The 16938-nt window shown below is 50.5% G+C and overlaps 2 protein-coding genes across 3 annotated transcripts; one reads left to right on the top strand and one right to left on the bottom strand.

Moving 5' to 3' along the window:
- Window positions 1–1791: 1791 nt before the first annotated feature.
- Window positions 1792–5555, bottom strand: LOC114680771 (thioredoxin-like protein 4B). Its single transcript, XM_037200717.1, has 3 exons — window positions 5476–5555; window positions 4931–5055; window positions 1792–2937 (listed from the first exon to the last, which is right to left on the bottom strand). Exons 1-3 carry the CDS (start codon window positions 5553–5555, stop codon window positions 2411–2413), a joined length of 732 nt encoding a protein of 243 aa, XP_037056612.1. The 3' UTR covers window positions 1792–2410.
- E4f1 (E4F transcription factor 1) lies at window positions 5461–16900 on the top strand. 2 transcript variants are annotated; one of them, XM_028853993.1, is made up of 14 exons: window positions 5461–5710; window positions 9013–9164; window positions 10887–10998; window positions 13334–13527; window positions 13616–13736; window positions 13897–14049; window positions 14146–14312; window positions 14638–14847; window positions 15219–15324; window positions 15415–15632; window positions 15765–15963; window positions 16039–16181; window positions 16249–16311; window positions 16388–16900. In XM_028853993.1, exons 1-14 carry the CDS (start codon window positions 5554–5556, stop codon window positions 16742–16744), a joined length of 2352 nt encoding a protein of 783 aa, XP_028709826.1. In that variant the 5' UTR covers window positions 5461–5553; the 3' UTR covers window positions 16745–16900. The 2 variants fall into 2 exon arrangements, with proteins under 2 accessions (XP_028709826.1, XP_028709825.1); XM_028853992.1 differs by having other exon boundaries at window positions 15216–15324.
- The last annotated feature ends 38 nt before the right edge of the window (window positions 16901–16938 follow it).

Below are 16938 nucleotides of genomic sequence, written 5' to 3'. Positions count from 1 at the left end.
CATGTAAGAATCATACTTACACTGTCTAGTCCATTTGTATTTGGCATATTTGGAGAATATTCCATTATTTATTCTATCTTGATGAGTCCAAAGCTCTGTACCTAATTTTCCTTTTATTATAACTAAGGAAAACTGCAATTATAACTACCTAGTCTTCAACTCCATCAGAGATCCCAGCAGGATATAATATTATGTAAACAGGAAGTACAGGGCAAGCCACTTCCAAAGCCAAAAGGAACGACAGAAACACCTGGCTGCCTGGACGGTCACCCAAGGCACTATAACACTGGGGCCTTGGTCTTCAGCCTATAGGCCTAAATATCTGACAGACTTTCCTGTGAAGCAGGAATTTTTTGAAGGACTGTCGTACTCTGTCTTGGCAAAATTCAGCAGTCACTTTTCTTGTGTCTTGCTGGTCCAGTTTGGACAGCATACTGTCAGCAGTCAAGGCAAGGACAGTTTCTTGCCCAAATGACTGGCTTTTGCCATAAAGAAAGCAAACTCCATATGGAGGTTCTTTAATGCCTAGCATCCTTTTTTGAAGTAAATTGGTTCTGTCAGGAGTGTCTCACTGTCACGAAAAGCCTTATGTTATTAAAACATTTTAAATGCCATATTCTGTAGACCTCTGAAATGTTTGAAGATCACCTATCTATCTAAAATATATCTCTGTAAGGCCATTGAAAGTATACCTAACATGATTATAACTTTGGTAGTTATAGATGACTACTAACCTGTATTTATTATCCTAAGTAGCTTTCAAAGACTAAAACTTTACAGAACCTATTAAATGAGCTGCATTGATATAATACCTTAAACAAGAATAGAAACAAATACACAGTTAAACAAAAATAACCTTAAATTTGTATCAATATACAAAAATCCATACCAATGTAAAATATTTGAGACTAGTGGTTGTTTAAAAGTATATTCAACAATCTACCTTTTTTCGAGACAGGGTTTCTCTGTGTAGTGTTGGTGTCTATCCTGGATCTCGCTCTGTAGACCAGGCTGGCCTCGAACTCAACTCACAGAGATCCTCCTGGCTCTGCCTCCCGAGTGCTGGGATTAAAGGTGTGTGCTACCACTGCCTGGCCTTACTTCTCTCTCCCCCCCCACTCCATCTTCCTCCCCCCGCTCTCTTTTAGGTTGAGTTGGACAAAGAAATTTTATTCTTCCCTAGGATGTGGAGGAAGGTTTAGAGTTCACCTAGGAGCTCAGTAACATTAGAGACTTGACCCTTACGATCCCCGTGCACTGATTTTCATCCCGTGGGCCTAAGGTGGCTGCCATAGCCCCATCTATCACAAGGAGGGGATGGGAAAGAACTCTTTTCCCATCCCTGAAGTGTTCTCGGCTTTAAGTGAAGGACATGAAAAACCCCGACAACCTTCTTCCTGTGCCACATCCATCAGAATCGGGTCCCATTTCACTTTTCCGGGACGGACAAGCTTAGAAAGACGCAGCTGACTACAGGACTGGCCCAGAGGTGACTAGGCTGCCACAAGCCTGGATCTCTGCCGGTAACAAGTCTCTTGCTGCCCAGCAGGTCACAGGCTGCCTGGCCACAGACCTCCAGCTCTGACCTACTGTCTCATTCCAGAGTGTCAGGGATAACAGCCACCATGAGGTTTAAGAGAGACACAAGTTTCCTGAGATTGGGCCAGGGGGACCCTGGAAGGTCAACTAGTCTCCAAAAGCCGCTGGAATCAGCAAACCCCACAGGCTTTTCCCCTCAACAATTCTGATATACCTTTGCTCTTGAGTCCTTGAAATAAGGATGGTGGCACTGTCTTCTGGGGAGCTCTATCCCTTACTTCCCAAGGAAGTAACTTGTTTAGCTTAAACTATGCTGGATGGTGAAGGGCCACATTTTCCTCTTGCCAATTTAATAGACTGCCAGCTGTAAATGAGCTGCCCAGGGCAGTGGTTTCAGTCCATGACATGAAGGTCCCGAAAACAAAAAACTCCTGTACTATAGAATGTTCATTATTTCAAGAGAAGCTGGGATAGGAAGGAGCAAAAGGGGCAAGTGAATGGAGGCGTGGATGTGTGTGTGTGTGTGTGTGTGTGTGTGTGTGTGTGTGTGCACAGACATGTAATCAAGTTGGTCTTACAGTGTCTAGGAAGATGCATGACCTTAAGGAGGAAAGACAAGACCAGATAAAAGGAAGTTACAAAGACCACCGGAACACTGTTGCCCAACTGCTCTGAGGCTCTCAGGGAATGGACACTCAGGCATCTGGATTCTTGGAGTACTGGGGCTTCTGTGCAGGGGCCGTTGATTAGCACATCAAACCGCTTTGCAGGACCAGTGAACGCGTCTCTGCGGGACTTCAGAGCACAGGCCCTCTGGGTTCAGGTCCTGTTTCCAGTCACGACTCTTTCATCTCCAACAGCTGTAAATGTGCTAAATGTCTTGATAGAGGAGGTCATATTTGGGGATATTCTTGGGATCAGTAGGACTCTGGACAATAAGTTTCCCCCTCATCGCTCCCCAGTAGATGACTTCAATCAAATCCATGAAGTCTTGTTTGGTTTTGAAGCTTCCCACAAATTTAGTGTGATCGGGAGACCCATAGTCCACTTTCATGTGCTGCCCATTGAAGAAAAACACAGTAGATGGAATGTAGCTGATGTCAAAGTACTGCGTATAGACTGGCGTGTGGTCCACATCTACCAGGTGAATAGCAGCCATTTTACTTAAGTCGGCAGAAGTCTTCGAGAGAATACCGTCCAGCTGTAGACAGACAGGGTCCTCATCCCTCCCAAACCTGAGAACCAACACCTCCGCAGTGCCTTTGATAGCCTGGTCCACTTCTTTCTTGCTAGTCAGTTTGGCAAGAGGAAGCTCATCTTGAAAGACTCCAGTGTTAGCCTGCACTACCAATTCTGCAATGTTTACAGGCTGTTTCGATGAATTGCATGAGTCCTGGGCTGTTGCTTAGAAACGCTTCTTTGGCCTGCAAACCCTTAGAAGCAGAAGTCACTTTACTCTCTCTTTAAAGACTTTATTATTTTTAAACAATTTTTCCCTATGACTGTCTGTAACCATTTTTTTTATATTTTTAATTATTTATTTTTATGTTTTGTGCATTGGTGCTCTGTCTGCATGTGTGTCTGCTCTTGGAGTTACAGACAGTTGTGAACTGCCATGTGGGTGCTGGGAATTGAACCCAGGTTCTCTAGAAGAGCAGTCAGTGCTCTTAACTCCTGAGCCATCTCCAGCCCTCTGTTTATCTATCTATCTATCTATCTATCTATCTATCTATCTATCTATCTATCTATCTAGATATCTATCTATCTATTTTTTAAAATTTTTTTAAAGATTTATTTATTATTATATATACAGTGTTCTGCCTGCATGTATGCCTGCAGGCCAGAAGAGGACATCAGAGCTTATTATAGATGGTTGTGAACCACCATGTGGTTGCTGGGAATTGAACTCAGGACCTCTGGAAGAGCAGGCAGTGCTCTTAACCTCTGAGCCATCTCTCCAGCCTCCTATTTATTTATTTTTAAAGACAGGGTTTCTGTGTAGCTCTGGTTGTCCTGGAACTTGCTCTGTACACCAGGCTGGCCTCAAAATCACAGAGATCCACCTGTCTTTACCTCCTGAGTAATGGGATTAAAGTTGTGTGCACATTTATTTATTTACTTATTTGTGTGTTTGTGTGTACATGTGTGGGCCTGAAGTGCCGTGACAAGTGTGGAGGTCAGAGTACAACTTGTGGGTGTTGGATCTCTCCTTCTATCATGTGGGTCCCAGGGACTGAATCCAGGTCATCAGTCTAGGAGGGAAGTGCTTTTACCTGATGAGCCCTCTAATAATTGGTATCTTAAAACAAAGACAGAAGAACTTACATTTTATTTTTGTGTGAGTGCATGCAAGTGAGTGTTGTATATTTGTATGGGAGTTTGTACGCCACAGGGTGCATGTAAAGTTCAGAAGCCAACTTCCTCTTTGTTGGTCCTGGGAAGCAAACTCAGGTTCTTGGTGGCCGGTGGCAGGCAGTTATCTCATCAGCCCAATGATTGGTAACTTAGAAGGATTAATCCAACAAAATAGTTTCAAGATTAGCTACTTAAATATCATCTCATAAAATTAAAAGGAACTTGGAAACAAAACAAAAATATAAAAGGAACTTATATATAAGAATGTTCAGAGCAACACTATTCATTTCATAATAGCCAAAAAGATATAAGCAAGTTGCTGGGTTGTGGTGGTGGCGGTGGCGGCGGCACCACACACCTTTAATCCTGGTACTCAGAAGGCAGAGGAAGGCAGATCTCTGTGAGTTCAAAGCCAGTCTGGTCTACAGAGTGAGTTCCAGGACAGCCTGGACTGTTACACAGAAAAACTCTGTCTCAAAAAAAAAAAAAAAAAAAAAAAAGCAAGTAGAATGTGATAAATGGAATATAAATGCATTGTTCATACAATGTCATATTAGTAGTTTTATTTATTTATTGAGGCAGTCTTATGTGTTCCGAGCTGGCCTTGAACTCCCTATTTAGCCAAGGGTGATTATGAACTTCTAATCCTCTTGTCTCCACTTCCCTCAAGTGTTGGAATTAAAGGCCTGAGCCACTCTGCTCGTTTTTTGTGCAGTGCTCGTTGCTAGGTATGGAAGCCAGCACTTTGTGCATGGTAGGTGAGCCATCTGCCAGCTGAGCTACAGACCCAGTACAGGTTTTGATGATGAAAATGTTTTGGAACTAAATAAGACATATTTCCAGCACTGAGTTACAGGCCACTGTGAGCTACAAAGCCAGACCCTGTCTCAAAACCAACTAACCAGTTTGGGTGCTACATTTTGGGATGAGTGCTCAATACTGTCGGTGTACTAAGTATCTCAGATGGCCATTTTTCTGTGTACTTTTCAAAACTATAAAAAAGTTGTTAAAAGTTGTTGGAAAGGGGCGCACGAACCATCTCCAACTGGAGATCTCTTCTCATGACCAGGGTAATCATCAGGGAATTCTGACCTTGCAACACTGGTCGGAGCCCAGGACTGTGCGCTGGGTAGCGACCCTGAAGAGTTCAGCTTCTCCGGGCTGGAGAGATGGCACAGCGGCTAAGAACGCACAGGCTCTTAGCCAGCGGACCTAGGTTCAGTTCTCAACACCTACATGTACCTCCTTTGTAATTCCAGTTCCAGGAAATCCGACGCCCTCTTCTGGCATGCACATGGTGCACAGACATACTTGCAGACAAAGTATCCATTCACATTTTTAGAAAAGGGGGGAGGAGAGAGGGAGAGTGGTCAGATTCCTTAGCCCACGGAGAGCTCCCCCGCAGCTGAGTCAGGCCAACGGAACACGATAGCCACGCCCACTTCCGCCCTCAATAACCTCCCGCCCTTGCGGCTCTGAGAGCCAGGCTCCACCTCTCCTGAAGATCTAGGCCACAACCTGCAGTCCCCGCCCTCTTTGCCCGTCTGTCAAACTCATCCTGGTCCCGCCCCCTGCCTATACTACACGCAGACTTCGGTGCGGCCCGTTGTTATGACGACATGGTCGTAAATCCGCCATCTTCCTGTGGCGCGTTGCGACATGGAGGGCGCGATGGCAGTGCGGGTGACGGCCGCTCATACGGCAGAAGCCCGGGCCGAAGCCGGGCGTGAAGCGGGCGAGGGCGGGGTTGCGGCGGCGGCGGCGGCCTTGTCCTCCGGCGGCTTCCTTGGCCTCCCAGCGCCCTTCAGCGAGGAAGGTAACGAGGCTGCAGAAGCCTGGTGCGGCCGGGGTGCGGGCGGCTGTGCCCGGGCTGCGGTCTACAGACTCGCCAGGATCCGGGCTTCTCGAATGTCTGCAAACCTTCACAACTCTCACGGGCTTCCCCGCGGGCCCTCCACCCCGCTGGGCCCAGGGGTTCGCAGGGACCCCCATATCTTCGGCCCCTTGGAGTAGAACGGGCCAAACACCTCTCGACCCTCTTCAGCGCTCACCAGCCCTGCGTCCCCTCCTTTGCCACCGGGGCCTTGCTTGGCCCGGGAGGAGCTGGAGACTGAGGGCGGGACCGGAGGGCCCTGTCAGAAAGGGATTAGGGACCTGACTTGGGGAGGCGGCACCGCCCCACTGACGACCTGGGTCTCCACTACGGGGTGGAGCAGCGACTCCAGGAATGTGCAGAACACTCCCGCTGTATGGGCTTTTACCATTCCTTAACCCAACCTCGAAAGGCGAACTATTGTAATTACTCTTCACTTCAGAGATAGGGATAATTGAGGTTCAAGGACTGTAAAATGGTTGGGTCACTCATCTCGTTCTTGTCAAGGATCAGATTGGAGCCAGGACTGAGTAACTCCTCCTAAGCGCTTTGATTTCTCTAGGAAGATGGGGAAGAGTTAAAAGCATGTCTACGCCGAAGGCTGTGTTAGGTACACCGAGGATTACTTCTCTGGGTACTGGTATCTTTCAGAGGTGGTTCAAGTATCTACTCTGAGTTAGTTCCACGGAGCTGTAGATGTGATCAGACAGGAAGTGGTTTGGCAAATAATATTGTTATAAGGGTGCTGCTCTTTATCCTCTCAGGATTCAGTCTCGCTGTAATTTTTTTTTCTCCCTTATTTCAGCTTGAAAAGGGTCAGTTACAGCCTCAGAAGGATCTCTTTAGAGATTCCTTCTGTTGTTTTTGTTGTTGTTGTTTTGGTTTTTGAGACAGGGTTTCTCTGTATAACAACATTCATTGTCCTGGAACTCACCTGTAGACCAGGCTGGCCTCAAACTCTTAGAGATCCTCTTGCCCCTGCCTCCCGAGTGCTGGGATTAAAGGCATGAGCCACCACAGCTGGCTTGTAGATTCTTTGGTTTGTTTATAGCAGTGATTCTCAACCTGCCTAATGCCGCCACCCTTTGACCATTTAATATAGTTCCTCATGTTGTGGTGACCCCCACCATAAGATTATTTCCTTTCACCAGGCATGGTGGTGCACACCTTTAATCCTAGCACCCAGGAGGCAGAGGCAGGTGGAACTCTGTGAGTTCGAGGCCAGCTGGTCTACAGAGTGAGTTCCAGGACAGCTGGGGCTACATAAACAAAAGAAATTATTTCATTGCTACTCCACAATTGTAGTTTTGCTACTGTTATGAATTGTAATGCAAATATCTGATAGGTAACACCAGAGGGGTTGCGATCCACATGTTGAGAACCACTCTGGTTATGGCCTTTTTTCATTGTAAAATGGGCTAGGTGTGTCCTTTTCTGGTGGGTCATAGGCTCTTTCAGTAACAATATCTTTTTTTTTTTCTAGCTGGGGTTTCTCTGTGTAGCCCTGGCTGTCCTGGAACTCACTCCGTAGATCAGGCTGGCCTCAAACTCATAGATATCTGACCGCCTTTGCCTCCTGAGTTGGAATAAAAGGCATGTGCCACCACTGCCCAGCCAGTAGCAATATCTTGGTGCTGAGTCAGCCTGTAAATGAGAGGGGTCAGGGGATGGTAGGCACTTGAGTGCTTGGTTTGTGTCTGTGAGCCATGTGGAGGGCACCACCCTCTTACAGGTGCCTGCGTGCCCGTCACAGCTTGGGTTTGCCCTTTTATTTGGTGGTTAATTTGTCGTTGACTTTACTCCTCCCTTGTACCAGGCTGGGTTTGGCTTTGATGTGGGGCTGAGTGTAATACAGTGGAAACAGCAGACTGTTTGGGAAGCTGAGTCTGACGGGTTCAGATGAGTGACCTTGAACCTTAGTAATTTTTTTAGGATGGACTTAGTCATACCTTTCCTCAGGGTTCTAGAATGATTTGATTAAATTCTTAGGTGCTGAGCTGAAAGGAAGGCTCAGTGGTTAAGAGTACTTGTTGCAGCGGGGTGGTGGTGGCACACGTATAGTGCACACACATTCAGGTGAAATACCCACACTTGAAGTAAAAATAAACGAATCTGAAAGAAAAGAAAAATGGCAGCTGGGAGTGGTGGTTCACACCAGCACTGGGGAGGCAGAGGCAGGTGGATCTCTGAATTCAAAGCTAGCTTGGTTCTAAATAGTGAGTTCTAGGACAGCCAGGGCTGTGTAGAGAGACCCTGTCTCAGAGAGAGAGAGAGAGAGAAAGGGGGGGGGAGAAGGGAAAAAGAAAGACAATTCTTATATGCTTATCATGTAACTCCTGCAGGTCCAGGAAGGGGTGCAGTGGTGCTGAGGGACCCAGATGCAGTATCTGGCATGTGTAACCACTCTGGATGGCTTTATCTTTGGAGTATACTCTGGAGCAGGATGCTACCCAATGGGGACCAATGTAGCATCAGATAAGAGAAAAGAGTGTTCACAGTGTGGATATGTCCCACTGGTAGAATGCTTGCTTAGCATGTTCAAGGCTCATTTTCAGCACCACATACACAGATGCACAAAATAGTAAGATTGGTTGGAGTGAGGGCTCCTGCTATTCTGCTCCTGCTATTTTTAAAAAGCTGGCTATTAGCAGAGCTCTGTGCACATCCACCTGAGCCCCTGTTGTGCTCTGGATAGATATACATAACTCATTAACCCATTTCATCTTTCTCAAGATGTGGAAATAACTTTGAGATGGCATTGAGATGCCTACACATTAAATCAGCAGCGGTCCTCAATTTTTTTTTCCAGATTCTGGGGTCTTATGCATGCTAGGCAAGTGTTCTACCACTGAGCTACATCCCCAGCTCCCCAGTAATTCGTAAATCTGGGTCTTCTGCTGTCCTCAAACTTGCTTAGGTGAGCTCCTATGTCTCCCAGCCTCTCTCCCCCCAGCTCTGGAGTGTAGGGACTTTGGATATGACAGCTTCAGTTTGCCCTTGCAGGGTAAACTTGTGGTCAGGATAACCCTGTGCAAAATGCTGGTCTCCCTATTAGGCCTTGCTTCTGTAGACCTCTAAAGGATGAGGTTAGACCTTAGGGTTCCCCAGACCTGAATGTACTCCAGTATGTCCTCAGTAGCTCCCAGGTGAGCAGGCATACCAGCTCTGGTTTTGGTGCCATCCTTGGGTATCGTCTCAGCCATGAAGGGAAGCCTCCAGTCCCCCTGACATGAGTCTTATTGCAGATGAGGATGATGTGCATAGATGTGGCCGCTGCCAGGTGGAATTCACTGCCTTGGAAGACTTTGTCCAGCACAAGATTCAGAAGACCTGCCACCGGGCCCCTCAGGAGGCCCTGCCCACCGCCCCTGCTGCCACCGCACTGCTGGGCCAAGAGGTAAGCCCCACCAGCTGCTCCCGCCCACACGCCTCTCGTTTGGCTCGTCTCCCAGAAGGAAGAGGCAGCAGTGGTTTGGGCAGCCTGAACACCTGCTCTATGACATGTGGCCAGTTAGAAGGCAGACATGGCTGTGGGTGAGGAAGACCAAGCTGTCCCACCAGGAGTGGGGTGGAGTGGTGCTCTGATGGCTTGGGGTAGCTCGACTTCAGCAGCCTACATAGTTTGGGGGGGGCGGGGGTCCTTCATTTCCTGTGTCTGAGGGGTATCTTAGCTTAAGAGATCATGGCAACTTTTGTCTTTTTTCCTTATCCCCTGTCCTGTCCACATGGTTCTTAGGGATCTGTTGAAGTAGGGCCTGCTGGGTCCTGGGACTTATATGAGGATGGCCCACTTGATTGAACCGCAGTGATGTGCTTTGGGATGTGCTCACACAGTCCTCCTAAATGCTGGCACATAGACAGCATTCCCACCAGTGGGTAGAATTTAGAAGAGGCTGTGGCCAAGCTTGGTAATATAGGCCTGTAATCCCAGCTACAGAGGAGGCTCAGGCAGAAAGATTTCAAGTTCAAGGCCAGCTTGGGCTACCTTAGATGACTTAGACTCAAAATAACATTTTAAAGGAGGCTGGAGAGATGGCTCAGTGGTTAAGAGCACTTGCTGCTCTTTCAGAGGACTCAGGTTCAATTCTCAGCACCTGTATGGTGTCTCACAACCATCTGTTACTCCAGTTATGGGGGTTCTGATGCCCTTTTCCCAGCCTCTGTGGGTGCTGGGCATGCATGTGGTATACATATAAGCAAAACACTCATGTACATAAAATAAAAATAAATACATCTTTTATGTGTTTATTAATGAAAAGAGGTCTAGGAATATAGCTCAGTAGTGGAATATTTACTTAACCTGCACAGAGGTTCAGTCTCTAGTACCTTTGCTCTAGACAGTGGTTCTTAACCTGTGAGTGGTGACCCCTTTGGCTTATCAAACATCCTTCTCACAGGGGTTACCTAAGACCATGAGAAAACACAGATACTTACATTATGATTCATAACAATAGCAAGATTACAGTCAAGGAAAATAATTGATGGTTGGGGTCACTCAACATGAGGAACAGTATTAAAGGGTCGCAGCATTAGGAAGGTTGAAGACCACTGCTCTAGGAAAAGTCAGTAGCCTCAGGCTACCAGCAGGGAATTGTTCAGGCGACATTAGAAAGGGATTAGCTTTCCAGCCTTGCACTTATTACTTACCCCTCCCTGAGTGCCCTCCAGGAAGGTCTGTCCCACAGCCCTGGGGTCCTTTCTTCTGACCAGCTGGCTGAGCTGTGTGTGGGCACTGTGCCCTCACTCCTGCAGCTAGTCCAGCTTCATGCCTGCTATGAGTCCCTTGCTGTATACGCTCTCTGATCTGTGTCCAGGCCATGGTGATCAGAGCTAATCCTGACTCTGGGGCCAGGCTGTGGGTCAGGCTTAGAGCCATATTCCTTGGAGGGAAGAGGAGAGCCCCGCCCCCCACCCCCCACCCCCCCCACCCCCGCCAGCTGTGAGTCAGGCTTAGAGCCATGTTCCTTGGAGGGAAGAGGAGAGCCCCTCCCCCCCAGGCTTCCTGTAGGACATGGGCCAGGCCTGTGTTTCCCAAGTCCCCCTCTTCCACAGAAGGCAGTTCTCTGTCGATTCTGGAACCCACAGACGCATCTCATTTGTCTTCTGGCCCCATTGATAGGTGGTGCCATCTGCAGCAGAGGGAGGTCCAGAGGAGCCCATCACTGTGGCCCACATTGTGGTAGAGGCCACCTCTCTGGCAGCAGACATCAACCATGCTCCTGACCTTGTTGGTAAGCCAGTTGTCCACGGGTCACCCTCAGCTCTGAGGCATTGACTTGATGGCTATTGTAGTCAGGGCTGGAGGGTCTCCATAGCGCACATCCTCCACTCTCCCAAGAGCAAGGCCTGTTCACAGAGTGGTCCATGCCTTGGGTGAGCCTTCCTCTGGGCAGGCCTTCAGGAGGAGGGTCAGTAGCCATTATGCTCTTTGAGGAAGGGGAGCCAGGACATTCCTTACTGCCCTGGAGTACTTGGAGGCATTTGGGAATCTTCAGTCTGTGAACCACCATGAACTTGTCCCTCTTCCGTGCTTTTGCAGGCTGTTTCTGTCCCTGTCCTTATTATCATCTTCTCCACTTCTCTGCCACCCCAATGCATCCTTCCTGGCCCTAGGCAGCACCCATCAGTGTGCCCCAACATGGCCCCTTGCCCCAGCAGTTGCTTTCGGAGGGTCAGTGGGGTGACAGGGTGTTGCTGATGCTTCAGCTGGCCCTGACTTGGGGCTTGACCTTGGGTTTTATCCCTCTGCTTGTTTACACTAGCGTGGAGTGTTGCCCTGATTCTTTTTATGAGCATATAACGCCAAGCCTCTTGGATGGCTGATGCTTTCAGTTGACTCACTGATGTGCAGAGGGAGAGGGGCTACTGAGGGACCTAGGTTAGGTCAAGTGCTCATTAATTGGAGACTGCTGAGTATCCAGGGGGCAGTCAGAGGGCATTCTGGGCTTGAACAGGTGAAGGGAGCCAGGGACTTAGTTCAGGAAAGGGATGATTGGCTGAGTATTCAAAAGCCATTGAAGGATGATTGGATTGAGTCCAGTGTGGATGGATGTTGGGAAAGGAATGATCATTGCCCTGCAGGGACCAAGGCAGATGGGTGAATGGGCAGGTAGACAGGAAGTGTTTGGGACAATGGATAGAACTTGACCTTGAGAAGCTATGAGAATCAACTGGGGCAGAAAGAGGGAGGATCTGTTGACAAAGCCAACCTTGGCCTTGGGAAGGGAGCCTCTGAGCACATTACCCTTCCCAAGGAGGCATCTGGACACCTGCCTGAGTTTCCACTGCCTTTCTCAATGTTTCTGCAACAGGGAGACTCACCCCTTGCCAGTCAGACTTAGGAATGTTGTCATGTGGGGGTGGGGCCATGCTCCTGCCCTGGCACAGAGTTTAGTTTCTGTGGTGGGAGGTGTTATTTGGGAAAACAAGTTCACTGGGTTCTGGTGTATAGCTAGGCTCTGCCAGCTGGGTCCTTTGCCACCCACTCCCAGCCTCCAGTGGTTTAAAGCTTTTGCTTAGCACAACAGTCCTTTCTTCAAGGACCCTCTGCTTCTCCTGTACCCTTGGTAGAAATCAAGGGAAGGGGAGTCGGGGGTCACCAGTATTGCTGATGGCCTGGGTAAAGAAAGGGCAGTGAGGGAGGTGGGCTGGTCAGCAGGCCTGCTTGGACTGGCTGTAGCAGCTCTAGGGTTCTTGCTTCTGGCCTAGCCAACGAGTTTCCTCTTGGCTGGTGTACCTGTGTTCCTCGCCTGTCAGGCCTCTGTCCTTTGGGAAGGTCCTTTTGGGGACTGGACTGGAGCACGGGGGAAGAAATGCCCTTAATTGTTTCTGAGTCATGGTGCTCATTCATTCTGTTTTGAGAGAATGGCTTGTCAAAACAAGACCAGCTGGATGGAGATGGTTTCTAAGAAGTAGTTTCACAGCTAGTTCCCACTCATCACTTTTGTGAGTAGAAAATGTGAAGTATGTTTATAGTATGGCTTTGCACATTGTCAGATTCTTCAGCGTCCTGTGAGAAGTGCAAAAACCTGACTTCCTTTTCTCTAGCCATCTCAGGTGTCTAGTTTATCAGTCAGTTCTAGGCAGGGATCTGGCTAGGCCTGCCTGCCTACCTACTGGCAGCCCAGGCCAACAGGCAGCACCCAGAATTATCTTTCCTTTATATTGGGACTGGAGCATCCAGCAGAAAAAATGCAGGGAGCTGAACTAGGATGTCTACTGCCTGTTTACCTGGGCATCCTGTTAGAAGAGCCCGTGTCTCTTGGTTTAGGGGATTGGATGTCTCCTCAGGGAGAGTATCCATATTGCGCACAGTCTGGGGGCCCTGAGCTTTAGGCAGTTCTGCTGAATTGAAGGTGGTCTATCCACATGTCAGGCTGCCTCTAATAACTGATGCATAGATTTCCCTCAGTGCAGAGTGGATCCAGGTTCTAGGCCCTAGGGCTGGGGTGGTGTGTGGGCTAGACAGTTCTGTGGCTTCCAGTGGATTCCTGTGGAGGGGTCCTTATGGGCAGGGCCTGTAGTAGTGATAGGTCTCGAGGCTTATGTTAATTTGCCTCTCCTCAGGAAGTGGGCACATCAAAGAGGTCATTGTGGCTGCTGAGGCAGAGCCAGGGGATGGCGAGATGGCAGAGGCTCCAGGCAGTCCTAACCATCAGGAACTTGGGCTTATTGGGGAGGGCGAGCAGGCCCAAGTCAAGCTGCTGGTGAACAAGGAAGGCCGCTACGTGTGCGTGCTATGTCACAAGACCTTCAAAACGGTGAGCCCCTGGGGCCAAGGGCCCGTTGGCTCCCCTGCCTACTCCTATCCAGTGAGGTGCCTTGAGCCTTACTGCCCCTCCCCTACAGGGCAGCATCCTCAAGGCCCACATGGTAACACACAGCAGCCGCAAGGACCATGAGTGCAAGCTCTGCGGGGCCTCCTTTCGGACCAAGGGCTCACTCATCCGGCACCACAGGCGCCACACTGGTGAGTGAGGGGCCAGAACTGCACAAGGAGCCTGCTGACCGGCTTGGGGGGGGCCTGCAGCTGGCCTGTGTCCTTCTGGATGAAGACTCGGGCTCCATGCCTGAGTCCTTTCAATACAGGACATTGTCCACCCCACTGGGGGCTGCTTGTCCTTTCACAGATGAGCGCCCTTATAAATGTGCCAAGTGTGGAAAGAGCTTCAGGGAGTCCGGCGCACTGACTCGGCACCTTAAATCTCTCACTCCGTGCACAGAAAAGATCCGCTTCAGCATGAGCAAGGACACAGTTGTGGGCAAAGAGGAAGTGCCTGCAGGTCAGCTTGGTGGGGAGGCTGCCTGAGTTCCTGGGACAGGTGTTGTCAAAACTGGCTTTCAGGCTCTTCAGGGAGTCATTGAACTCTGCCTTAAAGGGTCCAGTGCCTCCACTGTGGGGACAGTTACGTCATCAGTGGCAGGAGAACCCATGGAGACATCACCTGTGATTCACCTGGTGACAGATGCCAAGGGCACTGTTATCCATGAAGTCCATGTCCAGATGCAGGAGCTTCCCCTGGGCATGAAAGCCCTGACCCCTGAGGTAGGTGCCAGGCTGGGTTCAGAAACTGCCTTCAGCAGGCCCAGGACAGTTACACCTCACCCCCACCCTGGGAAGCACCTCTGGTTGTGAGGAGAACTCCTTAGTGGCTAGCATGCCAAGGCAGGGAAGCTGCCATGGAGTGAGGTGAAGTCTAAGGAGAGTGGGATGAAATTTACTCAGAACAGAGGCAGCTGGCAATGCCCCATGGGGCTCCAAGGATGGGCCTGTCCTGAGTCTGCCATATGGAATGGGTGAGAATGGGACCCCGTGCTAGGCTGCCTGGCAGGCCTCCTTCCTTCTCTCTTTCCCTCTACCTCCCTTACAGTCCCCAGACCCTGAGGAGCTTCCCTGTTCCAGTGAGAACAGCCGTGAGAACCTGCTACATCAGGCCATGCAGAATTCTGGCATCGTCCTCGAGCGGGTTGCTGGGGAGGAGAGTACTCTGGAGCCAGCCCCTCCCTCTGGGTCCAGCCCCCAGTCCCTGGGAGAGGGACCCCCAGAACTGCCACTGCTGGAGGTGGAACAGATAGAGACAGTAGGTTTCTGTTATTGTCATGACCCTTCTGGTGAGGTTGAGCCAGGGTCCGCTAGCCTTACCATGCTAGCGGAGGCTGCCACCTCCTCATGCATTCAGGTTTACACAGTCTGATGTAACCTAGGGTGCCCCAAGTTTACTATGGAGCCAATGTTGCCTTCAATTCTTGATCCTCCCGCTTCTACTGAGCGCTGGGATTACAGACAGGCACCACTGTGCCAGCTCGGAAAGTAGCATTGTTTTCTGCTGTAACTTTGTCCTCTATTAATTTCCTTACCTAAGGCCGAGAGAAGAGGGCTGGCTCTTGGTTTTGGCACTCCGGAGCATAGCTTACAGTAGGTGCTAGAGGTTGGTCTGTGGTCCCCCAGCAGGTGGCCAGTGAAGCTTCAGCGGTGCCTAGGACACACCCGTGCCCTCAGTGCAGTGAGACTTTCCCGACAGCAGCCACCTTGGAGGCTCATAAGAGAGATCATATAGGTGGGTAGCAGGGAGGTGGGGCCGGCCCGTGGGCTGGCAACTGGTGGGCTGTGGGTGGTGACAACGGTCTAACATCGGGTGTGGCTTCAGGGCCCAGGCCGTTCACCTGCACACAGTGTGGCAAGGCCTTCCCCAAAGCCTACCTACTCAAGAAGCACCAGGAGGTGCACGTGCACGAGCGCCGCTTCCGCTGTGGAGACTGTGGGAAGCTGTACAAGACCATTGCGCATGTGCGGGGCCACCGGCGCGTCCACTCAGACGAGCGGCCTTTCCCTTGCCCCCAGTGCGGCAAGCGTTACAAAACCAAGGTAGGCCTTCGGTCCTGGAGTCCTGGTGCCCCCCTTGTCCAACTGGGGCCTGGCTGTGTCCGCCACACCCTTCTAGCCTAGACCGTGGGGGGCTGTGGTTGGGAACAGGATGTCACAGAAGGGTCTCCCCAGAATGCCCAGCAGGTACACTTCCGGACACATCTGGAAGAGAAGCCCCACGTGTGCCAGTTCTGCAGCCGAGGCTTCCGGGAGAAGGGCTCACTGGTGCGGCACGTGAGGCACCACACGGGCGAGAAGCCTTTCAAGTGCTACAAGTGTGGCCGTGGCTTCGCGGAGCATGGCACACTCAACCGGCACCTGCGCACCAAAGGTCTGTGCCGCAGTGGCAGGAGGGTGCGGGCTGGGGTCAGCTGGCCCTGACTGAGCTGAGCTTCCCTGTCGGCAGGGGGTTGCCTGCTGGAAGTGGAGGAGTTGCTGGTGGCTGAGGAGGGCCCCTCTGCAGCTGCCACTGTGCTCGCAGAAGACCCCCACACCGTGCTGGTGGAGTTCTCATCCGTGGTAGCTGACACCCAAGAGTACATTATTGAGGTGGGTATAGGGCTGGTGGGCAGGTCTGGAATCGGGACAGCCCGAGCTGACCTAAATGACTTTCCAGGCTACTGCAGATGACACAGAGACCAGTGAAGCCACTGAGATCATCGAGGGCACCCAGACAGAGGTGAGGGTCTGGGTGAGGTATGGGAGGGTCATCGGGCTGCTGAGCGGCCTCTCCAGCTGCACCGTGGGCCCTGCAGGTGGACAGTCACATCATGAAGGTGGTACAGCAGATCGTACACCAGGCTGGTGCCGGGCACCAGATCATCGTGCAGAACGTGACCATGGACCAGGAGGCGGCCCTGGGCTCAGAGGCGGCTGCTGCTGACACAATCACCATCGCCACCCCTGAGAGTCTGACTGAGCAAGTGGCCATGACACTGGCTTCAGCGATCAGTGAGGGCACAGTGCTCACAGCCCGCGCAGGTCCAGACAGCACTGAACAGGCCACTGTGACAATGGTGTCCTCAGAGGACATAGAGATCCTTGAGCATGGAGGAGAGCTGGTCATTGCTTCACCAGAGGGCCAACTTGAGGTGCAGACAGTCATCGTATAGCTTGAGGGCCTCTACTGTGGTAGAGTGAGGACCCTGAGTGCCTGCCCACACCTGCCTGGTCAGAAGACATTGAAGCCCAGGCACCCAAAGGAGATAAGAATGTGAATATGTAGTATTTTCCTTTGTTTTTGCTTTACAATAAAACATGAAAACCTGCAGCTTGTGATGTTGAAGTTGAGGCAGCCTCTGGGCAG

Source organism: Peromyscus leucopus, chromosome 8b (assembly GCF_004664715.2).
Source record: "Peromyscus leucopus breed LL Stock chromosome 8b, UCI_PerLeu_2.1, whole genome shotgun sequence".
In the NCBI taxonomy this organism is placed as follows: Eukaryota; Metazoa; Chordata; class Mammalia; order Rodentia; family Cricetidae; genus Peromyscus; species Peromyscus leucopus.
Note: the sequence above shows the minus strand (reverse complement) of the source record. Positions and strands in the feature narration are given on the sequence as shown.